The sequence below is a fragment of the Protobothrops mucrosquamatus genome, unplaced genomic scaffold (assembly GCF_001527695.2).
Source record: "Protobothrops mucrosquamatus isolate PMUCROS unplaced genomic scaffold, P.Mucros_1.0 scaffold393, whole genome shotgun sequence".
Classification (NCBI taxonomy): Eukaryota; Metazoa; Chordata; class Lepidosauria; order Squamata; family Viperidae; genus Protobothrops; species Protobothrops mucrosquamatus.
This window is the reverse complement of record NW_015386724.1, coordinates 834413-861757: the sequence shown is the minus strand read 5'-3', so window position 1 is coordinate 861757 and position 27345 is coordinate 834413. Positions and strand designations below refer to the sequence as shown.

General features: G+C 36.2%; 1 protein-coding gene across 1 annotated transcript; it reads left to right on the top strand.

Moving 5' to 3' along the window:
• The first annotated feature begins 129 nt into the window (after positions 1-129).
• FEZ2 (fasciculation and elongation protein zeta 2) lies at positions 130-26362 on the top strand. The gene is made up of 9 exons (XM_015815993.1): positions 130-413; positions 2416-2524; positions 4284-4400; positions 7998-8142; positions 9854-10122; positions 13293-13373; positions 20261-20336; positions 21811-21876; positions 25505-26362. The coding sequence occupies exons 1-9, from the start codon at positions 130-132 to the stop codon at positions 25519-25521; spliced, it is 1164 nt and encodes a 387-aa protein (XP_015671479.1). The 3' UTR covers positions 25522-26362.
• Positions 26363-27345: the final 983 nt, after the last annotated feature.

The window sequence follows — 27345 nt, the reverse complement described above, 5'->3', positions numbered from 1 at the left end:
CTTTTCCGCCTCGGCGACCGGGAGCGCGCACCGGCCGCTCAGAGAGAGAGCGAGCGAGCGGGCGAGGGGGCGGGCGCGCGCGCGCGCGTGCGTTGGCCGGGCCCCGCGGCCTCTCGACTTCTTTCGGCGATGGCGACGGTGACGGCGCCCTCGCCGCGGGACCCAGCCGGGGACTGGCAGGACTTCTCGGGCTTCCAGCCTTTTTCGGAGCCGAGCGCTTGCCTGGAGCCCTCGGCGGCGGCGGCGGCGGTAGCGGCCGTGGAGGGAGGCCCATGGGATGGCGGGGGCGATCTGGGGACCAGGCTCCCGCTCTGCTTCCAATCCGCTCGGCTGCTGGCTGAGCGTTGCGTAGACCCGGAAGCCCTTCTCCCGCCGCAGCCCCTCAGCGAGCGGAGCGCCTTGCACGAAGATGAGTGAGTGAAGCGGCAGGTCGAATTCCTTCCTTATAGGAGGGAGGGGTCCTCCTCCCCCTCCTCCTCGCCCCCCCCCCCCATCGCTTGGCGAGAGGTCCCTTTGCAAAGAGTGAGGTTCTCCCTTCGGTCGTAGAAAACTTCGCAAGGGGATTGGGGCGTCTCAGGGCTCGGGCGTTCTCCTTACGGAAAGGGATGTATAAGAAACGGGGCGCCCGCGCGCGGGGTGGGGGGAATAGGGAAAAGAGAATTGCAATTTCAGTACATAATTCGTTGCTAATGGAGAGCAATCCCCGACAGAGTAATAGGGTGTTCCCCAGCCCCTTGGGGTTACGAGAACCTAATGCCCGGTAAGCCCCGAAGGAAGAAAGATTCAAGCTAGTTTCACCTTCTCTGCGACCTGGACTTTAAACTTTCCAGCACAACCAGATCGAGCTGTGTATGTTAGCAGCATTCCACGGACAAGACACTGGAATTTGAATATGAAATCTGATCTTTTTGTATCTTATACTTAAGGGGAGGCCCTTTAACAACTTAGAGTCCCCAAAGGCCCATTTTCTGTGTAGACCCTCATGTTTTATTTTAGGTACCTGAACTGGTTTTGCAGTTTAAAAAAGCAAAAGAAACTTTGCAGAGACATAATTGGACCTTTCCAAACTTGCACATTTGAGAAATTGTCTCAAATATCCCTTTTTCACTAGGGTTTCTTTTACAAAAACAACAACAACAACCTGCTGATTTATAACTACATAACTTTTATTGATGTTTAACTCATCTAGGAATCGGAAACATACCGGTATTTTAGACTACTATCTCTGCTCCAATATAATCATTGGTATGGGTGCATTCTCTAGTTTGCATCAAAAGCACTTGTATACCCAAGGTATAGATCTGATTGTGAGATGGTGGAAACAATTTATTATCCACTTAATAAATTGTATTAATATGAACAATATCCATATTTTCCAAAGGATATATTGATATTTGCATATCAGAGCATAAGGAGCATGTTTGAGAAGTTTGGCTTTTAGTGAATGAATGAGAAAACACTCAAGTCAATTTTGCTTTGCTGCCCATGCCAGCTGGAGCAGCTAAAAGACTGCAGAAGCTCCTTTCAAGGTTCACCTGACCTCAGAACTTAAGCTGGCTATGGCTTCTTTGTCCCATATCAGGAATTGAAAGGCAAGAATGAGCCATGGCTTGATAATGGAAACATTAGAAACTGCTTGTTTAATACATGAAGCCTAAATAAGGCCAAACTATACTAATTTTTTTTCTTCAAGGGTAAGCTTGAAATAATTACAATACATGGGAAGAACTTGATGCAAATGAAGGTCAACAGTAGCTAAAGTACTGGCAGCTGTGATTTCTTGTTGTGTATTATAATCTGTGTTCTGCTTTTATAAGCACTTAAGTGAGAAAACATTTTTTCTATTATATATACTGCTAAATAGATACTTACATAGTTGAGCAAGGCTTTTTTCCATTCTTTGGCAGGTTGGTATAAAACAATTCATGAGGGTCTTTAGTCAAATCATAACATTGCATACATTCTCTACTACTTCTGCATGCAAAATTGGCTGACTCAAATCTGGCACAGAGCACTAAAGGCAAATACCCAGTGACGGATATTTTTGGGATGGGATGGAGATTCCTCACTCATGGCTGTGGTTTAGTGACATACTTTGGGATTAATATGGTACAAAAACTTTTAAAACCAGAAGCTTTAGATAAGATAAGATAACCTTTATTGTCATTTTTTTTACTGTGGGCACAACGGCACACATCAAAAATGAAATTTAGTTGCCCGCTCTCAAAGTGAAACACATACATGACAGACCCACACCCCTACATATACGTAGCAAATAAATATTAAATACTGTCCATCTTGAATATATAATGGAAGGAGGAAGCTTGAGAGTTCACAAGGTTAATGCTGTATGGAATGAAACTATGGCTGAATAATTTCTGCCTATTATAAGGACTGGATTTTTTCTTCTTCCAGGATTTGGAATGCTCTAACAGATAATTATGGTAATGTAATGCCAGTTGATTGGAAATCATCCCACACCAGAACTCTGCACTTGCCAACCCTGAATCTTTCTGAAAAGGGAGTAAGTATTGCCAGAACAATTTGAAAAATGTTCCTTTTGTCCATTTAAATCTGTGTCCTAGACATCAAATATTACATAATCTGTCAATTTAATTCAAGGCTCCTTTGCCATACCATTATTAGCTTTCTGATTCTACTGGTGGCACGGTTTTTCTTCTTTAACATTTATCTAACACATGCCCCAATGTCCAATAAGATATGTTAATTCTAAAAAATACAAGAATTATCATTTTAATGCTGATTCCTACATTTGCATTCCTGCACATTTCATTGATTATGTTGTCAGCTCTAATCATGCATAATACTTTTTTATTTAAGCCAGAAATCAAGTAACTAGTAATAATAACTGATATAAGAATAAAAGCAGTGCTCTGTTTCATTAAAAATATATGCAATATATTATTCCTTCTTAGCTGGTATGAGGCAAAAGATAGAAGCATTTAAACTTTTTCAGACTGCCCTGGAAAGCTCTTAATGCAAAAACTGCCTTGAGTAAAGTCAAGAGCTTGGGATTACATTGATAAACCCATGACATTTTCTCAACAATGGGGCAAAAATGATTCTCCATTATCTGCTTCTGGGATAGTTTTTATATTATTATTTGTTGCTGCAGCTTACAACCCTGAGATTTCCTGGTGATGTCTAACCAGGTCCAGCTATGCTAAGCTTTTTGGAATCAACTAAGTTTAGATAGTCCCAAAGGTGCTTTTTTTCACGAGGCAACTGGACTTTCTTGTTTTTCTTTGAAGACGTTTCGCTTCTCATCCAAGAAGCTTCTTCAGCTCTGACTGGATGGTGGGGAATGGAAGGATCCATCCAGTCAGAGCTGAAGAAACTTCTTGGATGAGAAGTGAAACATCTTCAAAGAAAAACAAGAAAGTCCAGTTGCCTCGTGAAAAAAAGCACCTTTGGGACAACCATGACTTGGATGACTGAGAATCTCCATAGACATTAAGTTCAGATAGGTTCTTTCACTTACTTGGATAGATCTACGTGCTGATCCCTAGAACTGAATCAGGAAATCCATGAAAGAGTTTTAAGGTTTCTAAAAGAGCAAAATTATTAAGAAATAATAGAGATTTCCTTTACTGAAGATCTACGCCTACAACCTATCAATGCATAAAGTGTTTATCGGCTGGCCTGTCACAGAGCCTGATATTGATTAGGGACACCCAGCTAATTTCCATGCCTAAGGAAAGATTCAAGCCTCAATTGCTTGGCTTCTAATCTAGCACTTTAGCCATGTTGCCACACTGGCTTTCTTTAACCATTTTGAGTATATATCTTATTTATTTTGAAGAATAAATTTGACAGTGGCTTGGGACCTCACTATATGTTTAAATATAGGTTTAGGTTTCTTTCCTCCCTTACCTCTCCTCTGAAGTCATAATAGAGTCCAAGCTCAATAGTTTGTTTTAGGATATCAAGTCACATAATGGATTTTATTCTAAATAAAGATGTCTAAGAAATTTATCCTTTCAGGAATAAATGTGATCTGTGAACTGACAAGACGCTATCTATTTATTCAGTTCATTTGAATTAATCAACCTGAATGGCAGAATATTGTTTGTTTGTTTGTTGAACTGGATTTTGATGTGTAGGTTGAGCGCTACGTAGATAGGGAAGGTAATAATAATAATTTTGGGATGTCAGTATTTTTAATAAAGATGCCATACACTATTATATAATTAAGTGTTATGATATTTGGTTGATTTCTCAGTCTTTTTAATAACCTGCTTTTATTTTGTATTTTCATACAGGTTAATGATAACTTGAACCTAGACTTGTCAGATGATGAAGAGTTGAGAGACCAGCTAGACATGCATTCTATCATTGTCTCCTGCATCAATGAAGAACCTCTCTTCACAGCTGAGCAGGTAAAGTTCAAAAATAAATTTGTGCAATTTAGCATCAAACATTTCTTCTTTCAAATATGTTTGAAATGCCTAGAAACAGCCCAGTAAAGGTATGGTCTAATAGAGAATAACGCATGTTTTAAATGCAGAAGAGATTTACTGTTTCATTCTTAAATTAGAACTTATATGGGAGAGTTGCAAATTGCCTAATGCCTTCTGCTAGTCTTCTTTGTGGCCCACCAGTGTCCCTGGGATCTCCACCTTTTTATAACTCAGTGGGATGAGCAAGGGAAAAAAAAACATATTGTTTTCATTTTACTAGAAAAGCAACTATTTCGATTTTTAAAAAGAGGCTTAGTTTAAACCAGACATGTCAAATTCGCGCGACATATTGGGACTGTTTTGCCATTGGCGGCAATGGGGTGGGCGCAGCTTCCGCGTGACGCGTCCAGCCCGCGGTCCGGCAGTTTCACCCCCTGGTTTAAACCCTTTCTTCTCTCCTGTTACTGTTAGTTATGTATGTGTACGACAGAGAAAAAATTGGGTGAAGTGTGTACATATAAGTTGGTGGATATGTTGCAGCCCCCCCGTTCATATCCCTGAAAAGCGCTTTGATAGCAAGTGCTAGCCCCCCTCAACTGTGGAAAATACTCCCACATTTGATAAGGGTCACAATATTCAAAATAGTTTTCCAGTATTTTATGAATGGCAGTATGAAAATAAAGTTGGTCTACAAAAACAAACAAAACTAAACTAAAACAACATGACAAAACATGATTGAATAATAAAATAGAGATAGAATGATTCGTAATGGTAATTTAAGTCTAAAGTCATCTTTTTTTATTTGTGTTACTTTAGTAAGCTCTGTGTATGATGAAACGTGTAGCCAACTTCTGATATAAAAGACATTTTTTTGGTATGGATGTAACACCCATTCAATGGATTTCATTGTTAAAGAGATTTTACTGCAAACAATGCCATTTGCCTCAATTATATAATTCCATAAATGAACAAATTGATAGAAATGGTGCAAATTTAGGTTTAATAAGCATTCAGATTAAGTAGACATTTTCTCCACCATCCAAATGTCTATTAAATAAATACTTTATTGTTTTTGCTGGAATTCAAATGTGAACTTTTAGATTTTAGCACACATTAGGAGTAGGGAACCTTATTTTTTTTGAAATGCCATTAACTCACAGGATGTCAACCACTCTATGCCAAGCTGTGTATACATAGAGGACTTCTTGTATGAATGTTTTGTTTTTATTTATGGGATTTATCTTCACCTCAATCTTATCAGACTCTAAGCAGCATACAAATACTGATAAAAAATCACAATACTAACAACAACAGCACATTGGTGCCATTGATTCCACAGTCAATCCCCAAAGACTTTCTGAAAGAGCTAAGTTTTGACCAGGTTGTAGAAAGCCATGAGAGCAGGAATCATCTTTGCCTCATGGGTCCAGTTGTTCCATAGGAGGGGAGTCCTCCCCAGAGATCAGTGGGGGCTCATCACTTCTTATGGTGGGTGAGGACCTTTACCAAGCCCTTAACCCTCCAACTTAGATAATAGCAATAGCACTTAGACATATACCATCTTAAAGCGCTTTACAGCACTCTCTTGGTGATTTACAATTTGCATATTGTCCCCAACAATCTGGGTTCTCATTTTACTGACCTCAGAAAGATGGAAAACTGAGTCAACCTTGAGCCCCGTCAGAATCAAACTCAGGCTGTGGGCAGAATTTGCATGCAATACTGCAATTTGACCACTGCACCACCAGATCTACTTAGGAAAGGATCTATTTGAGAGAGGCAAACTCTTAGATACCTCTGGCTCCAGGCTATATAGGATTTGAAATATATTGAATTTCACTCAGAAACATACTGATAGACGATAAAGCTCCTACAAAATATATGTGTGCATATATACATCTCTTCCTTATACAGATGACTTCTACAATGCAATTGTTTTGTTTTTCTTTTTTCTTGAAGCAATCAGTGAAAAGGATTATCAGAATGGTAGGGAAATATAATAATTGTGCTCACTAGCTATCCATTCACTGTTCCACTGGTGGAAGATATTTGTATTGTACTAGCTCATAAATGCACGGCTATGTTTTAGCAACAGTTTCAGTTTCCTTTCATGTCATCTGTGCAACATTATTTAACTTCTCTGATTAGACTACTTTAGTCATTCCTCCCATTTCAGTCTCCCAACCATTGAACATTCCTTGAAAAATATTTTATCCAAGAATCCAGCAACTCCAATCAGATTCTAAAATGATAACCGTGCAAGGGAATGAGAGCTGTAATACTGTTACTAAGTCACGAGTGAACTGCTGTATCTGGTATTACAGATTCAGGAAAGTCTGCCAGATTGGTTAGAGATGGATAATGTAGAAACATGCTTCCTATTTAAATTGGTAGCTTTTATTACCCAAATCCATGTACAATTGCTGGATTAATATGCTATTCACTTTTGCTTCTCCATATTATGCTCGTTTTTCCTAATCCAACTAGTCCCTGCTTTGTTAATTTTTCAGAAAATGATTAAAACATGGCTTTTCTGACAGGCCTTTGGAGACTAATCTCTGTTTTGCTTCCTTTCAGAGCAGTAGTGGATTGTTTTAGTTTTACTGATGTTTTCTGAGAATTATTATGGTGTTTGTGGATTTTATCATTGCTCTGACTTGATTTGTAAATCATTTAGAAATGTATACTTCTATAGAAGTATAAGAATTGACTAACTGAATAATATGGTATTAATTTATGACTATATTGTTCCAAAGGCAAGACTGGTGTCAAGGTTCCGATAGACGAGACCAAATAAATCAGAGCTCCAGGGCTAGAAGTTTCCTCAAAGAACATGTTTATTGGTTACATAGTATCGGCACGGTCAAAAGTGAAACCAAGTCTATTACAAAGTTAAACTTCCCACCCCAGGGCTATGCAATCAGCTACGTTTACTAATAGAATAGTTTGGCGGGCTTTCTACCCAACTGCTCCCCTTCCCAATCCAATTGGCAAAAATGACCTTGGTTCCCACGGGACATTAAATTGTTTAGACTAGCAAATTTTTTCTGCACCCCCTCCCATCTTTGTGGCAACCTAGATAGCTGCTGTTGTAGAGTTGACAAGTGGGGTCTCCATGATTAATGTTATAAACAATAATTTATATATAAATCATAATTAACTTTGATTGGCACTGTGACCTAAGAGATTGAGTTCTCACTTCATAATCAGGAGGCTGTAAATTTAATCCTAGATAGTGACAGATATTTCTCTTTCTGGGCGCAAAGAATAATTGTCTGCTACAAACTCCATGTAGGCTTCAGGAAGGGTATCCAGGCAGTAAATGTTCAAGCTCCATTCAGTTGCCCTGAATCCATCCCGATGCAAGGGATTATTTATCTTTAATTAACTTAAACATATTTCTCTATTTTTGAAAATCACCCCATGATATTGTTGTATTCATTATTAGAACTTTTATATTTACAGTTTTAAAGTCTTTAAGTGATTAAAAATTATTATTAAATAGTCTTTACAAAAATAAATAATCAGTATAATTTTGTCTTTGGTCCTCTGTAACTTTCTCTATGTGGGTGGAAGGTGATTGAAGAAATAGAAGAAATGATGCAGGAATCTCCTGATCCAGATGATGATGAAACACACAGCCAGACAGACCGTCTGTCCATGTTGTCCCAAGAAATTCAAACACTTAAAAGGTCTAGTGCAAACCACAATTATGAAGAAAGTAAGTGATGTTTACTTGTATCTTTTGTTCGATGTTTGTCTTAAAATCTGTTCTGCTGTACTTTAAAACTTCTTGAAAATACAATTTCAATCTTACCTTCTAGATTACTTCTGCCTAGGTATTGAGAAAACTACATTTGCTTCAATTCCAGATCACCAAGACAGACTACCAGATCCGCATTCTTGATATTATTCATGTTGTTAAATGATTTTATATATTTATATTGACTTGGTACTACCGTGTTTCCCTGAAAATAAGACTAGGTCTTATTTTGTTTTCCTCCAAAAGAGGCACCAGGTCTTATTTTCGGGGTTGTCTTACTCACTCCCAGCACTGACAGCCCCGCCCAGCAGGTCCACTTCTTCTGGGGCCGAAGGAGCAGCTTCATTCTGCAGCTGCATTCCAGCCTGCATTTTGCAGTCAAGCCTTTCCGGAAGGCCTATGCAGCCGAGTACTAAGCTGTGGATTGAATCAATAGCTTGGTCCTCGGTTGCAGAGGTCTTGCAGAACCAAACTATGGATTGAATCCATAGCTCGGTTCTCAGCTGCAGTGGCCTTCTGGAAAGGCCTGTGACTGAGAAATGCAGGTCTGGGCTGTAGAAGACGCCGCAGAAGAAGTGGCCAGTGAGGAGAAGCCTGGCTGCAAGGTAAGTTTGGGGCGTGTGGAGCGGCTCCACAGTCCCCACCCCTGCCCTAGCTTGATTTTTAAGTGTGTGTGCCTTGTCCCCAAACTAAGGCTTATTTTGGGGATAGGGCTTATATTAGGCCCACCCCGAAAAATCAAACTAGGGCTTACATTCTGGGTAGGCCGTACTTTCAGGGAAACACGGTATAATCCTAAGTGATTTGGAAGTGGGTATAGTGGTGTTTATTTAGAGTTTTCAGCTAATAAATACAATAGCGCTACTTTGCAGTTATATATGTCGGCAGGATCCAATCTGGGTCAGTCATCGGAACCAAAGGTTTAGTCTTCTGAGCTTTTGGATTTGTGCCGGAGACCCATCTTCAGGGAACTTCTCTAAACTATGCTAGGGAGAGGTTCCCTGAAGATGGGCTCCCGCATGAGTATGACAGCTCGGAAGACTAAACCTCTGGTCCCGGTGGCTGACTCAGACTGGATCCTGCAACATTATCCTGGGACGCATATATTGGCCTTCATTCATGCGTATATGTCTATAATTTGAAGGTACTTCTGATATAAAGAAAGAAAGAGAAAGTTTGCAGTTGTGAATATAATTTAAACCAGTGTTTCTCAAACTTGGCAATTTTAAGACATGTGGATTTCAACTCCCAGAATCCTTGGCTGACTGGGGTATTTTGGGAGATGAAGTCCACACATCTTAAAAATGAGAAACACTAATTTAAACCATTGAGGAAACCATCTAAACTAAACTGCCTTGAGCTTTAAAAAACCTGGAAGCTGCGAGCTGCAACTTCGTACACGCTAAACTGAATTAAAAACAATTAGAGGGAGGAAGAGAGAGATAATTGCACTGTTAAACAGTTCAAAATTGTTTGAAGTGATTTTTTTTAGAGATCATATCTACATGGGATGGATGGGGATTTATATATATACAAAAAAAGTAATGAAGCAGTTTTTAACATAACTACACTTAGAATATGTTTATTAGGAAAAGTGTTGTTGGAATTATATTGTCACTGCAATATATTCTTTTAGTGATCATAATGTTTTCTGATATTTTGAAAACAGGGGTGCAAAAGCTGTCTATGTCTGAATTAAACGATCTCTTAGAAGAGATTGAGACAGCCATCAAAGACTACTCTGAGGAGTTAGTGCAACAATTAGCCCTACGGGATGAATTGGAGTTTGAGAAGGAAGTAAAGAACAGCTTCATATCTGTCCTGATCGAAGTACAAAACAAGCAACGAGAACAAAAAGAAATGGCAAAGAAGAAGAAAAAGTTAAAAAATGGCACTTCTCAGAATGGAAAACAAGAAAAAAGCCATCTGCCTGGAACAGTAAGAGCTCTGTATTGTGCCTCCTTAGAAACATTGTTTACATTTTAACTTTATATAATATCTCTAATTTTGCCCAGTTATTCTTAATAATAGTTAAAATGAATAATAGTAAGCGGCGTTAATGACAACAATAACATTGCCTCTTTTGGTAAATGATGGTTGGATCCCACATACTTTGATCGGCATAGAAATACTCATAATCTTCTATTTTTCTGATCATCACTAATACTGGTGACATACATGTATTACAAGACTCTGAAGAACAACTACTACTTTCTCAGATAATCAGCATTGTATTTCTTACTCTGTCCAACCAAATTTGTACAAGTAGTCTTTTTATCTCTTTGGGTAATTGTTACAGAATGAGGTGGAAATTCGGGAAGTGTTTAAAATGTTAGCACCTATTTTTAAGTTTGGTTAACATCTGCTATTGAAATTACTATTTTTCAGCAGGGCTGTCACAGATGTAGAATTTTTCAATACATTTAAATAGTTGTTGATGCACAAACATACAATTTTTCCTGTCCGCAGGCTATTTGAGGTTTCCACATTATTCCTCTTCTCATTAACTTCATTTCATCACCTGTGTATATAATCTCCCTGTTTTGTCTTCTCCATCCACTTTAAACAATAGAACCTGCTGGCGCTATTTATGCATATGCTAAAGTGCCTGTGTAGTTCTTCCTAGGCTCATTGGCACTACAGTACTTCCCAGAATCCACAAGAACCTTCAACAGAAGGCATTCTTGATGTTAGGGTATTTTGTGAATCAGAAAAAACTAGCTGCTGATTTCAGTAAAATCTGTGTTTACCAGGTAAGCAAACACATTGTCACTAGAACAGCAGGAACTTGGTAGAAATTGTGGCAACCCGATTCTCTTAGCAAATTCCCTCTGAAAAGGCATTCATTACAAAGCAGAATTATATAAAAGGTTAAATGTAAACCATACTTCTTATAAATAATGAGAAGGAAAAATAACATTTATCAGTATATTGTAAAAAGTATATCATTTGAGAGACAATTAAGCTAAGCATGTGTGTTGCAAACACTTTTGTTAAAGACTATTTTTCTGCTGTAATTTATGTTACATAGAAATAATGTGATGTGACCTATAATTTAACCTTTTATTTGCCAAAGTAATTAGGAGGTCCAATGAATTATCAATGGAATCTAGCTAATAAATGCATTAATTATCTTCTACTACACTAAGGTCAACTAAAAATACAATTTATTCTGCAGAGCTTTAAAGCTATGTGCAGTTTTATTTCCACATTGTCTTTTACTATGAATGTCCTCTGGTAATTTAGAGTAGAAATGAAAATAATCAATATAGCCCAGTTTTAAACACATGTAAAGACTATAAGCTAAGCTGCATAGCAAAACAACCAGAGAATGTAAGAGTGATTTAAAAATAGAATGTAAGAATAATTTAAAATCAAGGAAAATATAAAAGTGCTTTGCCTGGTGCCTACAAGGTAAAGGATTGGGTGCCAGGCATCTTTTTTCAAAGGAGAATGAATGTATTGTAGCTGAAAAAAAACCCCTTATCTTACTCTAGAGGAATGTATCAGCTCAATACCTTAATGTTCAGACGCTATCTCTACAGAAGTATAAGAGTGAGCAATCTGTATATAGTCACCCTTATAAAAAAATTTCCAGAACTGAGATATATATCTTTTTCAACATAGATTTTCCTTAACACCCTAAATATTCTTATTTTAGGGAACCCTAAGCTGTTTCTTCAATATCTTTTGAAGGATTTGACACAATAATGCTGTTATAAAAGGAACATAGTGCTAAATTCATAAATTATAACATTAAAATTCTTGCATCAAGTAAGAGTTTATTCTGACAAAAGCTTGGCTATTTAATATCTACATAAGAAGAATATGAATGTATAAAGTGAATGTATCTTAAAAGTCGGTGAGAAGTTTGCAGATACTCAACAAACCCCACAATATGCAACTTCTTGAGATGAAACTGAGCATAATCATTTCCCTGTCATTGTCACATAGTTTGTCACACAGTATCTGTTTGTTGTAATCTGTCATTGATGTCTTGCACTTTAGGATCAGGAAGTAGCAAGAGACTGCAGTATTAGCTTACAGTACTGATTAGAGTTTACCTTCAATGATTCCATTATTCATTAAAAAAAATAAGGCCATTGGCAGCATGTGATTTGTTCTCCGTTGTTCTTCTATGGGCATCATATAACACTAGTATGTATGTAGATTATCTTGTGTACAGCAGATTATATTTCTCACATTTCTCCCATTAAAACCTGAGATCCCCATACTGAAGACAGCTGCAAAGAATGAAAGAATTAACTGATTTGTTTTGTGTACAGAAACTGAATGTAGCTCAAAACATAAGCATCCACTTTTTGTAGACATTTGTTCATTTCAATACTGCAGTGTGATTTCCAGTTTCAGTTAGAATTTTCTCATTTGTGTAGGAGAAACTTGAGAAAGCAAATACAGTCAGTTGCCATGAGTAGCGGTTTGTTTTTCTGTCAAGACTTCTAGGTATAAAAGAAATAGGGATTTTTTTTCTTAGTTTATCCAAACAAGACTAGTGTAGAGTAGATCTTATGAGCCACCTCATATTGGAATAATGCCTAGTTGAAGAATGAAAGATTGACAGATTCTACAGTCTACAGATCTAGATTTATTTCAAAAAGAATATCAACTGAAAATTGAATTCTCTGTTGTGACATTTTTTGGTGTTGTTGTATATTTCCCATATTCAGCTATGAGGAGTAAAGAAATGCCATTTTTAATACAAATAAGACATTGGATTATTTGATCTGTGCTTGTAATGTATAATGGGATTGGGCAAGAAGCAAAAAACTTACAAGAGAATGTACTTTAGCATGTTCTATGTGTGTGATTTCAAATATATTTAAATATATTATTTGAGATAATAAGCATGAGCCAAAGATCGTTAATGCAAAAACAACCTTATCCTAGTTCTATATATATGATATTTGGCTGGCTCCATTCCTAAATCCCTAAAGAGCAAAATATTTAAAAGTCAGTACTTTTCTCATTAAGCTACAGCTATATTTCATTCTAACATTTACCTTGCTGGCATCCCCCCAAAAAACCTAACTAATACCTTTACATTTTTCTTTTTCCCCCCTTTTCTGTCACGTTCTCACTCCTTATAGCGCTTCAGTATGGAAGGAATCTCAAATGTCATTCAGAATGGCTTTCGACAAACGTTTGGAAACGCGGGTGGAGAAAAACAGGTGCTGGGCTACCCTCTGACTTTGTTTTCCTTGTCTGTCTTTTCTGTCTCTGTATACATTCCTGTCTTAAAAGTTGGCAGTTTCTGACTTCAGGTGTTCTCAGAAAGGGAGGAAATACATTTCTATGCTTTTTTGCATCTTCCCTGCCTTAAAGCTAAGAGCTGTTTACAAAGGTTTTCTTCCCTTAGTAGTTAAAGAAGCAGACAAGCCTTGATATGCACAGGGGGGAAAAAAATATAGAGTAGATGAAAAATTTCCCCTTAGGGTTTATTTTAATTTTTCAAAATAAAATGCAGGCAACAGCATAATACATACTTGGAGTTAAATACCTGTCTAAGAAAGCAGTAATGAAAGATCATGTTAGCTTTAAAGTTTCAGTCTGGGAAGAGAAAAACGAACAGAACTATGCCTCGTATCTTCCAAAATGATAAAATTTATTTTGCTGTTTTTAAGTTACAAGAATTAAAAATCCTTGACATTTCATATATGCTTTATACAGGAAGAAAATCTCTGAACAAAATGCGTGTTCCAGAAGCTTATGAAATATATGTAGCCAAGTAGTATGTTGCAGGATCCAAACTGGGTTGCTTACCAGATCCTGCAACATTATCCTGGGACACGTTTATTCGCCTTCATTCATGGAAATAATATGTGCAATTAAGGGCAGAACTCTTTACTTTATGCCTTAACACAAAGCCAGAAAAAGCCTTATTTGAATGTCTACAATTCCTCCAACGTTCTTTTTTATGATTAGGAGAGAAGGCAAATTTCATGGTTCCAGATATATTTTTCCTGATTCTTCCCATCTCCATCTGCTTTGCTTATTCTTTTATCTGATGAAGAGTGTTGAAGAACCCGAACTAAGCCCAGCAAAATAAAAGTATTGCTCTTATGTGGACCATGGATGATGATAAGAAATATGAAAAACATATTTTACCATAAGTTATTTTATTACACAAAATTTAATACAACGTTACAAGTGATTTGCTAGAGTACGATGTACTGTTGAGCAAATACATATACTGTAGAGAATGTTGATAAAATCTTGCACAAATTGACACTTAATTTATATTTTATATGTACATGATTTTGATTGGTTTTCATATGAGAGTATTATTTCCAGATTACAGGTAACGTTGGAGTTTTTTATATAGTTCTTTCAGAGACAAATAATTTTTCAGCTATTCACTATTTCCAAAACAGAACAATAAATATAGACTCTGCATTTGCATTCACATGGAGATCATGTGTAAATAATAAAGATAGTACGGGTTTGACTCATCTTAAGGCAACATTTAATATACCTACAGTATTTCATACTTTGAAACTACTGATTTTTAAGGATTTTAGAGTTGTTAGATATTTTCTCCCTTAGAAGACTAATAATGTCTATGTCAGGATCTGAAGTTATATAAAAGTTGTTGATAGAATTCTTGAAGGTAAGTAAGCCCTATAAATTATAGCCAGCCTTAGAAATTAAGGCTATTTAATTAGCTATTTAATCAATTATGTAGTATGTGCCTTCCCTGTTCTTTCAAGGAAGCAGAAGCAGTACCCTACCACTCCTATAGAACTAAAGAAAAGAGGTGCTTGGATAAGTAACATTGCTTGCCATAAGCTAAGTGCTCTATGGACAATTTTCTACAAATTAAGGCTTACTCCAGTACCCTGATAGTCCTCAATAGAACCTGAATGTAGCACAAGGGAAGCCACTCAATTTTTTTTCTTTCTTCCCAGTAGTATTTTTTGTTTCAAAATTCAGTCTTTATTATTATTTGTTTTCCTAGCAAATCTCTCCTTTTTTCCAGTGTAGAAAAGGATATTAGAGATATTTGAGGAAGAGGCTGGAGGAACTAACACAGAGAGAAAAAGAAGATGGCACAAAACAACTGGAGACATAAAACAGATTTTTTTTAAAAAAAAAAAAAAATATCCTTAACCTGCTGTCATCTGATTTATTCTTTTATAAACCAAAATGTCCTGTTTTTCTTTCTAAAAATGTATCAGCCATGAGAATGAAGTGGCACGATCATGGAAACTTAGAGATTGAAAGGAAGGGAACATAATATTGCACCAAAATATAATTGAGAATGATGCTATCTTTCATCCATGCCAGTGATTTACATACGCTATAAGAGAGATTGAAGGGGGGGGGGGGAATACCTGCCTGTGTCATTCAGAACTAGAGAATGAGCCATGGTGGTGCAGTGGTTAGAATGCAGTACTGCGGGCTACTTCTGCTGACTGCTGGCTGCCAGCAGTTTGATTCTCACTGGCTCAAAGTTGACTCAGCCTTCCATCCTTCCAAGATCAGTAAAATGAGGACCCAGATTGTTGGGGGCAATGTGCTGACTCTAAACTGCTTAGAGAAGGCTGTAAAGCACTGTGAAACAGTATATAAGTCTAAGTGCTATTGCTAGGGAATAGATTATCTACTCTGCATTTCTTTGTCTTGCAGAATAGGAATAGAATAGAATAGAATAGAATAGAATAGAATAGAATAGAATAGAATAGAATAGAATAGAATAGAAAAAAGAGCTGGAAGAAACCTTGGAGGTCTTCTAGTCAGCCCCCTGCTCAAGCAGGAGAACTTATACCATCTCAGAAAAGTGACTGTCTAGCCTCTTTTTAAAAATCTCCAGTGATGGAGCGCCCACGATTTCTGGGGGCAAGCTGTTCCACTGGTTAATTGTCCTGTTAATTGTCAGGAAGTTAATTGTCCTGTTAACTGTCAGGAAGTTTCTCCTTAATTCCAGGTTGCTGCTCTCTTTGATCAGTTTCCAACCATTGTTTCTTGTCCTGCCCTCTGGTGCTTTGGTGAATAACATGATCCCCTCTTCTTTATGGCAGCCCCTCAAATACTGGAATACTGCTATCATGTCTCCCTTATTCTTTTCTTTAGACTAGCCAAACCCAAGTCCTGCAGCCATTCTTCATATGTTTTAGTTTCCAGGCCTCTGATCATCTTAGTTGCTCTTCTCTGAATTTTTTCCAGACACTCAACATCTTTTTTGTGATATGGTGATATTGGCTGCAGTATTCCTGGTGTGGTCTTACTAGGGTTTTATAAAGCAGTATTTACACCTTGCATGATCTTGATTCTATGCCTCTGTTTATACAACCCAGGATTGTATTAGCTTTTTTGGCTGCTGCTGCACACTGCTGGTTCATGGTTAAGTGATCGTCCACTAGGACTCCAAGGTCCCTCTCACAGTTATTGTTTTTAAACCAGGTCTTGCCCAATCTGTACTTGTACCTTTGATTTTTCCTGCCTAAATGTAAAACTTTTATTTTCTCCACATTGAAACTCATTTTGTTGGATAGGGCCCATTGTTCAAGTTTGTCAAGATCTTTTTGGATCCTGAGTTTGTCTTCTGAGGTGTTGGCTACTCCTGCTAGTTTGGTGTCATCTGCAAATTTGATGAGTTTCCCTTCAATTCCCTCATCTAAATCATTGATGAAGATATTGAAGAGTACTGGGCCTAAGACAGACCCTTGTGGTACCCCACTGCTTACTTCTCTCCATGTGGATGTAGTGCCATTGAGGACTACTCGTTGAGTACCATTTGCCAACCAGCTACAGATCCATCTGGTGGTGATGTTGTCTATTCCACCTTTTTCTAGCTTACCAAGGAGTAGGTTGTGGTCTACTTTGTCAAATGCCTTACTGAAGTCTAAGTATACTATGTCCACAGTATTTCGCTGGTCTGTTAGTTTAGTCACTTTGTCGAAGAATGAAATAAGATTGGTTTGGCATGCACTGTTTTTAACAAACCCGTGCTGGCTACTAGTTATAACTTTGTTTGCTTCCAGTTGTTCACAGATCTATTTTTTGATTATCTTCTCTAGGATCTTCCCAGGTATTGATGTTAAACTGATTGGTCTATAGTTTCCTGGGTCTGTTTTTTTTCCCTTTCTTGAAGATGGAAACCACATCAGCCCTTTTCCAATCTTCAGGTACTTCCCCGATGTCCAGGATTTTTGAAAGATGTGGTGCAATGGTTCTGAGATAACATCTGCTAGCTCCTTCAGAACTCTGGGATGTAATCTGTCAGGCCCCAGTGATTTATATTCATCAAGGTTGGATAGGTGTTCTCTTACCATTTTCTTGCTTACCATTTGCTTACCATTTTCTTGCTTACAGTGGTTTTTTAATATGTTGGGCTATAGTTTCTTTTTGTGTGAAGACTGATGCAAAGTATGAGGTAAGCAGCTCTGCTTTCTCCCTGTTGCCTGTTATTTCTTTGCCATCTTCTCTCTTTAGTGGATCTACAGTTTCCTTGACTTTTTTCTTGTTAATATGTTGGAAGAAACTTTTTTATTATCCATGGTTTCTGTTGCAAGTCTTTGTTCGTTCTGAGCCTTTGCTTTCCTGACTTCATCTTTCATGTTCTGGCTGTCTGCTGTGCCCCTTTTTCCATTTTTTGTATTTGTCCTTTTTGTCTTTCAATTTGTCAGAGAGACTTTGTGCAGCCATGCTGGTTTCTTCTTGAATTTCTTGTTTTTCTTTTTCTTTTTGTGCTGGTCTGGGCTTTTATGATCGCATTTTTCAGAGTTCCTCACGCTTCTTGGGTTGTTTTCCCCTTTATGATCTTCATCCATCTTTCCTAGGTTCTCTCTGAGTTTGTTAAATAATCTCTTTTGAAGTTCAAGACACTGGTTGGATTGTTTTCTGTTGCTAGTGTTTGCGTTATATTAAATTATATTAAATTATATTAAATTCCAGTATGACATGGTCACTTTCACCCAAAGTTCCGGTAACTTCAACTCCCTCTATCTAGATGGTTGAAGTTTCCCATTACTACTGTGGTATGCTTCCTACGTACATTTGTTAACTGGTTGGCAAAAAGTTCATCTATTTCTTCTGATTGGTTGGGTGGCCTGTAATATATACCTATGGTAATGTCACTTTTTTTCTCTTTTATATTGACCCATATACATTCTGGAGAGATTTTATTTTGGATCGTGTGCATTTCTGTAGATATGTAGTGTTCTCTTACATATAGTCGGAAGATTCATGTTCCACTTCGTAGAATGGTTGCCAGCCTCTCCCATTATAGCCCGGTATAAATGATACATTCCAGTGACTATGTTAACACCTCATTTAAGTGGACTATCAAGAAATCATTCCTCAATTCACATTAACATTGTGCATGTATCAGCATCAATTTGAAAGTGGTGCATAAATGAGCATTTAAATCTTAACTTTTTAATCCTTCAACAGTACGTTAACTATGTGACCTGAAGATACACTTATACCAATTACAGTCTTGATTATTATTTGTGCTAACTTAATAGTTCCCTATCTAGTAAAGAGATGTTTAGCTGCATTTTGCCCTTAGTATAAAACATATGAATCTATCAGAGTAAGATATCCTGTTTCAGGAAGGGGCTTCAAACACAAATGTGTCTGATAACTATGCATAACATTGTGTTATTAGTTTGATTTATTTGTATTTCTGTGGGCTGAATTAGGCTCATAAGTAAATGTATAGTTAATGTATAGTAATTTCATGTTAGTATAAAACTGCTGATCCTGTTTTTGGATTATCTTATCAATGTAATAGTGTGTACCTCATTACTATTTAATGCCAGAATATAATTTCTAAGAAATAACCCACACACAAAAAATCCAGACCATGGAAAGGCTCTTCATTTTGAAATAAAAAATACTACCCTATTTTTTCAAAAATATTGAATTGTTATTACCGAAGGTCTGTGTTTTTCCTATAAATAATTTTAGAAATAGTAATCCTATACAATATTGTCCAATCTTAGAACAAAAATATCTTCTTTGTATCGAAATCTTTGTATTGAAATCTGCTGCTGAATCAAGGCTATATGATGGCTGTAAGGTTTTACAAAAAGTAGCAAATGCAACTTTTTAATTATAAGTGTTAAGGAATTAAGCTTTGGAAAGAACACATTTCTTGAGGTTTTTAAATATTTAAAGTTGATGATATAATTTGCTCTAAATTGAGAGTTTATATCCCTAATACTATAGATAAGATAAATATCAAAGAGCTGGAAACAAAATATTGTTCAAAATAAAAATTTAAAATTAAATGGCGCTTATTTCTATACCAGCAAAAGCAGATACAGTATAATTTCAAGGAATCACATAAGCGTGTATAAAATCAGTGCAAGAAGTAAAAGCTAAGCTCAACTTCATGGCATTCCACTTTTTCTGCTAGGTGCACCCACCTCTGAGCATAAATTGACTATCTTGCCAGGTGCACTGTCAGAGTTCACCAGAGGGAGTTATGAAGTCAGAATATAAAACTTCCTATCACTGCCAGGGAGTGTGACCAAAAATGGTCTGATTCTGGCCCCAAAACTTTAAGACCAGAGTTGACAGACATGATTTCACTGTCCTGGCATGTATATTGTTTATTCTTTGCTAATAACTATAATGCATTGGGCTTTTCTAGAGTTCATTAAACATCATTTTATGGAGTCTTAAGAATCTTCTGTTGTACTTAAAAGAAATTTTCATTTATATTTTGGCTGTACAGAATACCTAATGTAAAAATGTAATTATGGATGGAATCACACCAGTGTTCTTTACAGTGCAGCAAGTTTCTTAAAAAGAATGTGTAATTTAGAAGCTCAGAGAAAAATGGATATACTATATAAGAACATTTTTAAAGTATCAGTTTTGTTATAGGGAGGCTATTTTGTTGTTACTTGCTGGGACATCTTTTAGTTGAATCACTGTGTTTCAGTTTTTCTTAGATAACATACAGTAGAGTTGAATAACACATAATTATGTCTTGCAGAGCATACTTACATGCAAGAACTGTATCTAATATTGCCAACGTCAGATTTTTAGCAACTAAAGTCAATCAGGAAAATATTTTGTAGTAATCATAACTTTTGTTTGACAGTATCTGACAACTGTTATTCCTTATGAAAAGAAAAATGGACCTCCGTCAGTTGAAGATCTTCAAACATTAACAAAAAGTAAGCACATAAATATGATTTGTTAGAGAAATAAATTTCCATGTGTGTTTTGATGCTGAGAAAAAAAACAGTTGATTTTCCAGGGTATCTTCAGTTGAAGATTATTCTTGAGGGTCATCATCTCAGTGGTTCTGTTCTAAATTAGCCTGGCAAATCAACTTTGTTCTGTAATGTTTGGAATTGGTCCACGGTCTATGCTTGTTTAGTCTTCCCAGATATCCTACAATTAGCCATCATTCCTAGGTCTTGACTTTTTTTGGAAGATTATTTTCATTTATCTCTTTCAGTAAAATCAGCATTGTTTACCTTGCAAAATTAACTGCTTTACAAGAGTGCCGAGACACTAACTAGAAGAGAATAAGCCTGAAAGTGCCTCTTTGTTGTGAATTAAGTTTTTAAAATGATATGGTTTGAGGAACGAACACTGTTGTTATCCACCGACTAGCTGAAATTTGATCTGTTGGCTGCTCAGGGACAGACTACCTGACTCTCTTCCTGCTAATGCTGTCGTATGACAGCGCTCAAACCATTTATTTTAGAGCAGCAAAACTGTTCAAACCTGGATATTATTTCAATTCCAAAGAGTAAATAGATTTTGTATGACATTTATGCGTGCTCATAATTACATATTTGGAATGTGCTCTTTTCAGAAAGATTATAAATTATTTCAGTTCCTTATATAATGAGCCTTTAGGTACAAAAATACTTTTCCATTCTTCCTCAGTAAGACAGAAGCTGTAGCTTTTGGTTTTTCCCTGTCAGTAGCTCATCTTTCTTTTGGGTAAATATAGCAGTGATCTAAAAAAATAAAGATACAATCAAGTTTCACTAAATTTTACAGGTTCCCTTTATTGCAAGGTTGTTATCCTCTTGTAGATGGGTGGGTGGGGAGAATGAGAAATGGAGATATGAAAAGCCAGGAGAAAATTGCTGTGCTTCCAGACTTGTCCATGTCTCCTCAGCAAGAGGAATGGAAAAATAAAAGAAACAATTGGATGCTTCTATTTTTTTTATACTGTCTTCCTTCACAATTTGTGTAGTTGTTCAGCGCTCTATGACAATGACACTCACTCCAGTTCTAGATCAACAAGGAAAAAACTTTTTTTTTTCTGTTTCATTTTTTTTCAGAAATGTATATTGGGAAAAACATTGGGTGCATTGTTTTAATTCCCAGATCATCACATCCTACCAAAAATGGAAAGTTCTTAATACAATAAGAATAGTGTGAGTTCATGGGATTCATAGGAATAATCCATCTTTTAAACAAATCTGAATGCATAACAGAGCTATGCCTACTCAGTATTTTTATATCTTTCTCCCTTTAATAAATAATGAGAAAAGGATCTGTAGAATAACCTGCAACATTATCTTGGGACACTTATATTCGCCTTCATTCGTTAGGGTTTTTTTTTCTATTTGTATGTTTTATTGAAAGGCAGTGAATTCTATTGATCCACACCCTCATATTTTATAGTTCTTCAGGCCATGAAAGAAGACAGTGAGAAAGTGCCAAGCTTATTAACAGACTACATTTTGAAAGGTGAGTTTACCGATTATAGCTTGTTGCATGATTGTGGCTTTCTATAAATAGAACTTTTGGGGTGTTGTAATCAACACGAACAAAATCAGTGGTGCTACTTTGGAAGTGTAGAGCACTTTAGAACATGGAAATTGGGCTGAAGAGATAGAGACATTCTAGAGATCATAGATCTCCTTAATACTCAGAAAGATCAGCAGAACCATTCTGAAGAAACCAATTCAGTCTGAAGATTAATTGCTTTTCTGAAATTCATAAAAACATGTTGGGGATTAATTGAGCTGTTTGCTAAGCAGCCCAAAAGACATGAAAGACGCAGAAAGGTCAAGGCATTTTGAAAAATCTTAGGCAATAGAATGGTGGTGGGTAAGGAGAACAAACATAAGACAGAATTCCTCCCATATCAAGTCTAGAGGGATTAGACACATCGAGCTAAAAGTTCCCCAGGCCAGATTTGGTCTTTCCCTTGCTCCCATGGTCCCGTTGCTTTCCCTTGCATTAAAAGGACAATCCGGTATTCTTTATGGCTCTTCCTCCTACTGTACTTAAATGTTAAAATACATAAGCAGAGAAGGCTCTGAGTAAACTCAATTCATATTTTTAAGGGGTTAAAATATATCTCTGTTTTATTGAAATCAAAATTATGTCTCAGTCAATCAGTACATGTATATTTAAGAAACTGAAGTTATTGTTACACATTTTTTACTAACTTGTGGGTTTTTTGTTTGACTTATAGTCTGCATTTTTGTGTGTAACATTGTGAAGATTTTTAATATGAAGAGAACCCCACATTATCTTATTTTGTTGTTAGAAAATCAGTGTAATACTGTGAACATGAGTATTGTGATATTGATGATGAATATTTTGAGTTAATTCCATATAGCATTGTAAATGTAAAATGTATAAACCTCTGCATGTTGGAATTCAAAAGGCGATAATAGATTCCACCTCCTGGAATTTTACAAAGAATTATAGACATTTGGGGTAGGTGGTATTGTTTTCGCCAAAATTAGGAACTGAATTCTCTTGACTGTCTACTGGTCTACATTAGTTTTGTTGTTTAATCCTTACCTTGTTATCAGTAGCATTGTAGAATTTAAAAAAAAATCTGGAATTTTTACAAAATGCTTTTATGCTATACAAACATGTTATAGTATGCTACGGATTATCTTCAGTAATCTGCAATAAGAATAGAATATATAGAGAAGTAGCACCCAAAATGTAGCTATCACTGAAATACAGTTTAAAAGGATAATTTGCTGACATAATTTTATTTATTCTTTTTTCTTGAAAACAACTAACATTGTAAAAATAAGTATGAGATAATTAGAGTCAGTTTAGAAATCTTCAACATAAGGTTTGTGCAATGACTACAGTAAAGACCTTCAAAGTTCCTTGGCTTCTCCGTTGACTGTAATAATAAGATTCACTAGGACTGTAATATTATAGAGAAAAAAATTAATCTGGTTATTATTTTGATTTATTACTGACATTTATGATTACATGGAAGAGCACATTGCAGAGTGCAGCATCACCATAGGGAAAATTTGGATAACCACAAGATCCACTCTGCCAGTCTCAATTAAAGAAACAGGTCCTTCCATGTAGACAGTCACCACATCAAAACCATAATTCACATGCTGAAGCAAATTGTACTTTTTTTTTCATAGTGGCTTTCTTCCATGGTAAAAATAACATTTGACATGGGCCATCTCCCCCACTCCATTTCTTTTAGAAGAAAAATACTTATTTTACCAGTCTCTAGATATGCTTCCCAACATAGAAAGCTTGAAAGTTTGCCTACTGTAGAAGAATGGTCTCTTAAAGTGTCAAATCTAGCAGAAATGGCTAAGATTTCTGCTTATTTAAAGGATCAAACACAGGAAAGATATATTTCGGTTTGGAGAAGATGGATAGATTATATTCAGAATAAATATGGGACTGAAAAGTTCCATTTGGTGTTTGAGTAAATTTTACAGTATTGTTATTGTGAATATTTTATTATATTTTTTATAGTTTTTATTATATTTTATTANTTGAGTAGTAATTTTGTTTAATAATCAAGTTGATTATTTGTTTATTATTGTGTTTAATTTTAAATTATCTAAATTTATTTTAAAAGGGAGTTAAAGTGTGTTATAGATTTGGTTACATAATTAGTTGGATAATGTTATTTAGATTATGATTAATATATTTGTAACCCTGTGAACAGCTCTGGGAAGTGGGGGGTGGGGGATTTTGGGGGGTGGGGAAGGGGGTTTATTTTGTAAATGTCATAAAACTTTTAATAAAAAAAAGAAAGCTTGAAAGTGTGGGTTATCAAACTTTTTGCAAACAAGAGCATGCAGAGGTCAACAGAGTAACAATGAGGTAGTTTTCAGAATTAAATCTGAATAGGAAGGGGGAAAGTTGAGAATAAAGAGATGGTGGGAAGGATAGATTATACAAAAAAGCAGCCCTCTCCTCTGTAATAAACAGCAATAGCAATAGCACTCAGTCTTAAATACCGCTTCATAGTGCTTTACAGCCCTCTCTAAGCGGTTTACAGAGTCAGCATATGGCCCCCAACAATCTGGATCCTCATTTTACTGACCTTGGAAGGCTGAGTCAACCTTGAGCCGGTGAGAATCGAACTGCTGGCAGTCAGCAGAATTAGCCTGCAATACTGCATTCTAACTGTTGCGCCACCATGAAAATGTTTGACATACAGATGATTGCCTCACATATTGTAATGTGTAACATTGTTCATTAAATAAATATGAGTAGCCAACTTTCAGGATTAAAGCAAACCTTGGTAGCCAATTTCTAGATGGACAAACACTTTCCTTTTTAATGTGTACTAGTGTGCTCACAGTAAAAAAAATGGCAATAAAGGTTATCTTATAACTTGAGAGTATGTGTTATCAGTTTATCCATTTATATTTTTGCTTTTAGATACTTAAACTGTAGCATTACAAGTCATAATTATTATGCACTATGAAGACAGTTATTTAAAGTTTAAACCAATGATGAAAGATTGTTCCCAATGACAAGGACACCTTTGTAATTTTGGGTTATGACATTTTAAACCTGATTTCTTCATTTGTTTTATATTGTGCTAGCATTGGTTTGAAAGCTACATTGCTCCAAGGTTTGTGCCTTATAGATGTGATAAAGGAATATATAAAGGACATGTCTTGATCCTCTCTGTATTTTAAACTGTAGTCTTCAATATCCTGGGCAAGAGATTACAGTTGTCCCTAAATCTTTGAGATGTTGTATCTCAAAGCTCTCTCCACAGATTCTGAAAATTGGGGACTAAAGCTAAATTTAAATGTTCTTAAATTTAAAAATTTAACCCAGTGACCAAGACATGACTTACTATATAGCTCATTTCTGTAAAAAAAAAAATGACAGTATTGTGTGTGTACATATTATGTATATATCTTTATGGATTTATCTGTTTTGTTTATGTGGTAAGGGTTGGGAATCATATTTAGTACAGATAATTATTGCAACTTTGATTCTGGAAGGTTTGCTGTTATATTCTAGAAACCAAATAATTATTGCAACTTTGATTCTGGAAAGTTTGCTGTTATATTCTAGAAACCAAATCAATTTAATGACACTTATATATAACTTTATTTTGCAGTTTTGTGTCCTACGTGAAGAGACCTATGGAAAAAAAACAGCCAGGCGAATTCCTGTGAAAAAAATGTTTTTCCACGGATTCTTTCAGACCTGACAGTTTGCACTGCGTTGAATTCTAATGTATTTGTTACTTTTATTGCCTGCTTCCGTTTTTGAATTCTGGAATAAAGTCATCCAGATCATGTAAAATTCATCCTTTCCCCCACCCAAGTATAAATTGCTTGAACAAATAATGAATTCTGTACAGTTTTACTCACGTGCATTGTTTGGGCTTTTTAAAGACTATTTTTACATTATATGGCATGTAATTATTTCACCCAGCACCTATTTGTGGTTGTGGAGGAAAAAATAACATCAGTATAAATAAAAGATGCCTATTAAACATAATGCACTTCTAATAAAAGCTGCAGCAGGTCCAAGTATTAAATGTATAAAATGGATCAAAAGCTGAGCCTGCACTGCAAAATTCCATTGAAGTTCTTCCTTGAAGGCTCTGGAATGAAGAGGTTGATAGAAACAGGAACTGACTTTTAAAGTAAGAATAAAGGCAGTATTGTAATATTGTTTACTGATTCATATTACTTTGAATAACCTTCTTTGAAGTAAAAAGTGGTAGATTATAATTTCCCCTCATTGGTTGGCTGTTTTTTCTTTTTCTTTCAAAGCCTAATGTTGGCATATAGAGGGAAAGGGTTCTAATAAAGAACACCCTCGATTTGTGTAGGATGTATTGTGCCCCGAAATCATTGTCTCATTATTTTCATTTTCTGTAGTTTAATTTAAAACTAATGTAGTTTAATAATAGTATTGCTGCTATTGTACTTTTAACCCATATTAAATGTTTGGTCATCATATCTTATTTTGTATGCTTCGATGTGTTAATGAACAATTTTAGAACATTTCTGTTCAGCTGTCTTATTTACTGTAAGTAGTGATAGTGCAGACAAGAAACACAACAGCTCTGTCTTTATGGCAGGGGTAGTCAACCTTGGCTCTTTTATGACTCGTGGACTTCAACTCCCAGAATTCCTGAGCCAGCTATGCTGGCTCAGGAATTCTGGGAGTTGAAGTCCACGAGTCATAAAAGAGCCAAGGTTGACTACCCCTGCTTTATGGTAAGGTTATATTAATAGAATCCTGCGAGACTAAAAGTATTTCTCCCCTACTTTCCTTTTACTCCCTGGAAAACTAGGGCGGGTCTCTTCCACAACATTTTCTTTCTATGGCTAAGATATCCTTCACGTGCCAGTTGTCTATTCAGCGGCTCTCTCGGTTACATTTAGTTATCATAACTTGCTTGCCCAAATGCATCTCTTTCTAACAGTAAGATGTGTACAACAGCAGAACCAGCTATCAATGGAGGTTATGGATTGAAGGGTTATATCAATCCTCAATCAGATGTTAAAATGTTGTTGTAGAATTTAATCTTTTCTTCCTGACAAAATGCACAAGGACATTCCTTGGAACGTTCTTAATTTTTCAAAATGTGTATTGAACCTTGAGGTTTTACCAATCTCTGAATCAATATCATCTTTCTCCCAATCCACATAAATCCCACCAGAGACTTAATTATTTTTTCTCTAATATCATCTGCATGTTCTGGTGGAATTGGTCTCAATCTTAAACAAAATTCTTTTTCCCTAAGTACCAATAATGTCAAATTTCCATCTCTCCATTTATAATTTATGTCATACATTCAAACACTTTATCGGTAATTTTATCAGTAATTTGCAGCCAGATTCTTCAATTCTCTTAACTTCTAAAGATTCTTCAATTCTCTTAACTTCTTCTTTCATATCTTTTTTTCTGCAGACCCTTCTTCCATTTCCTTTTTAACTGTTG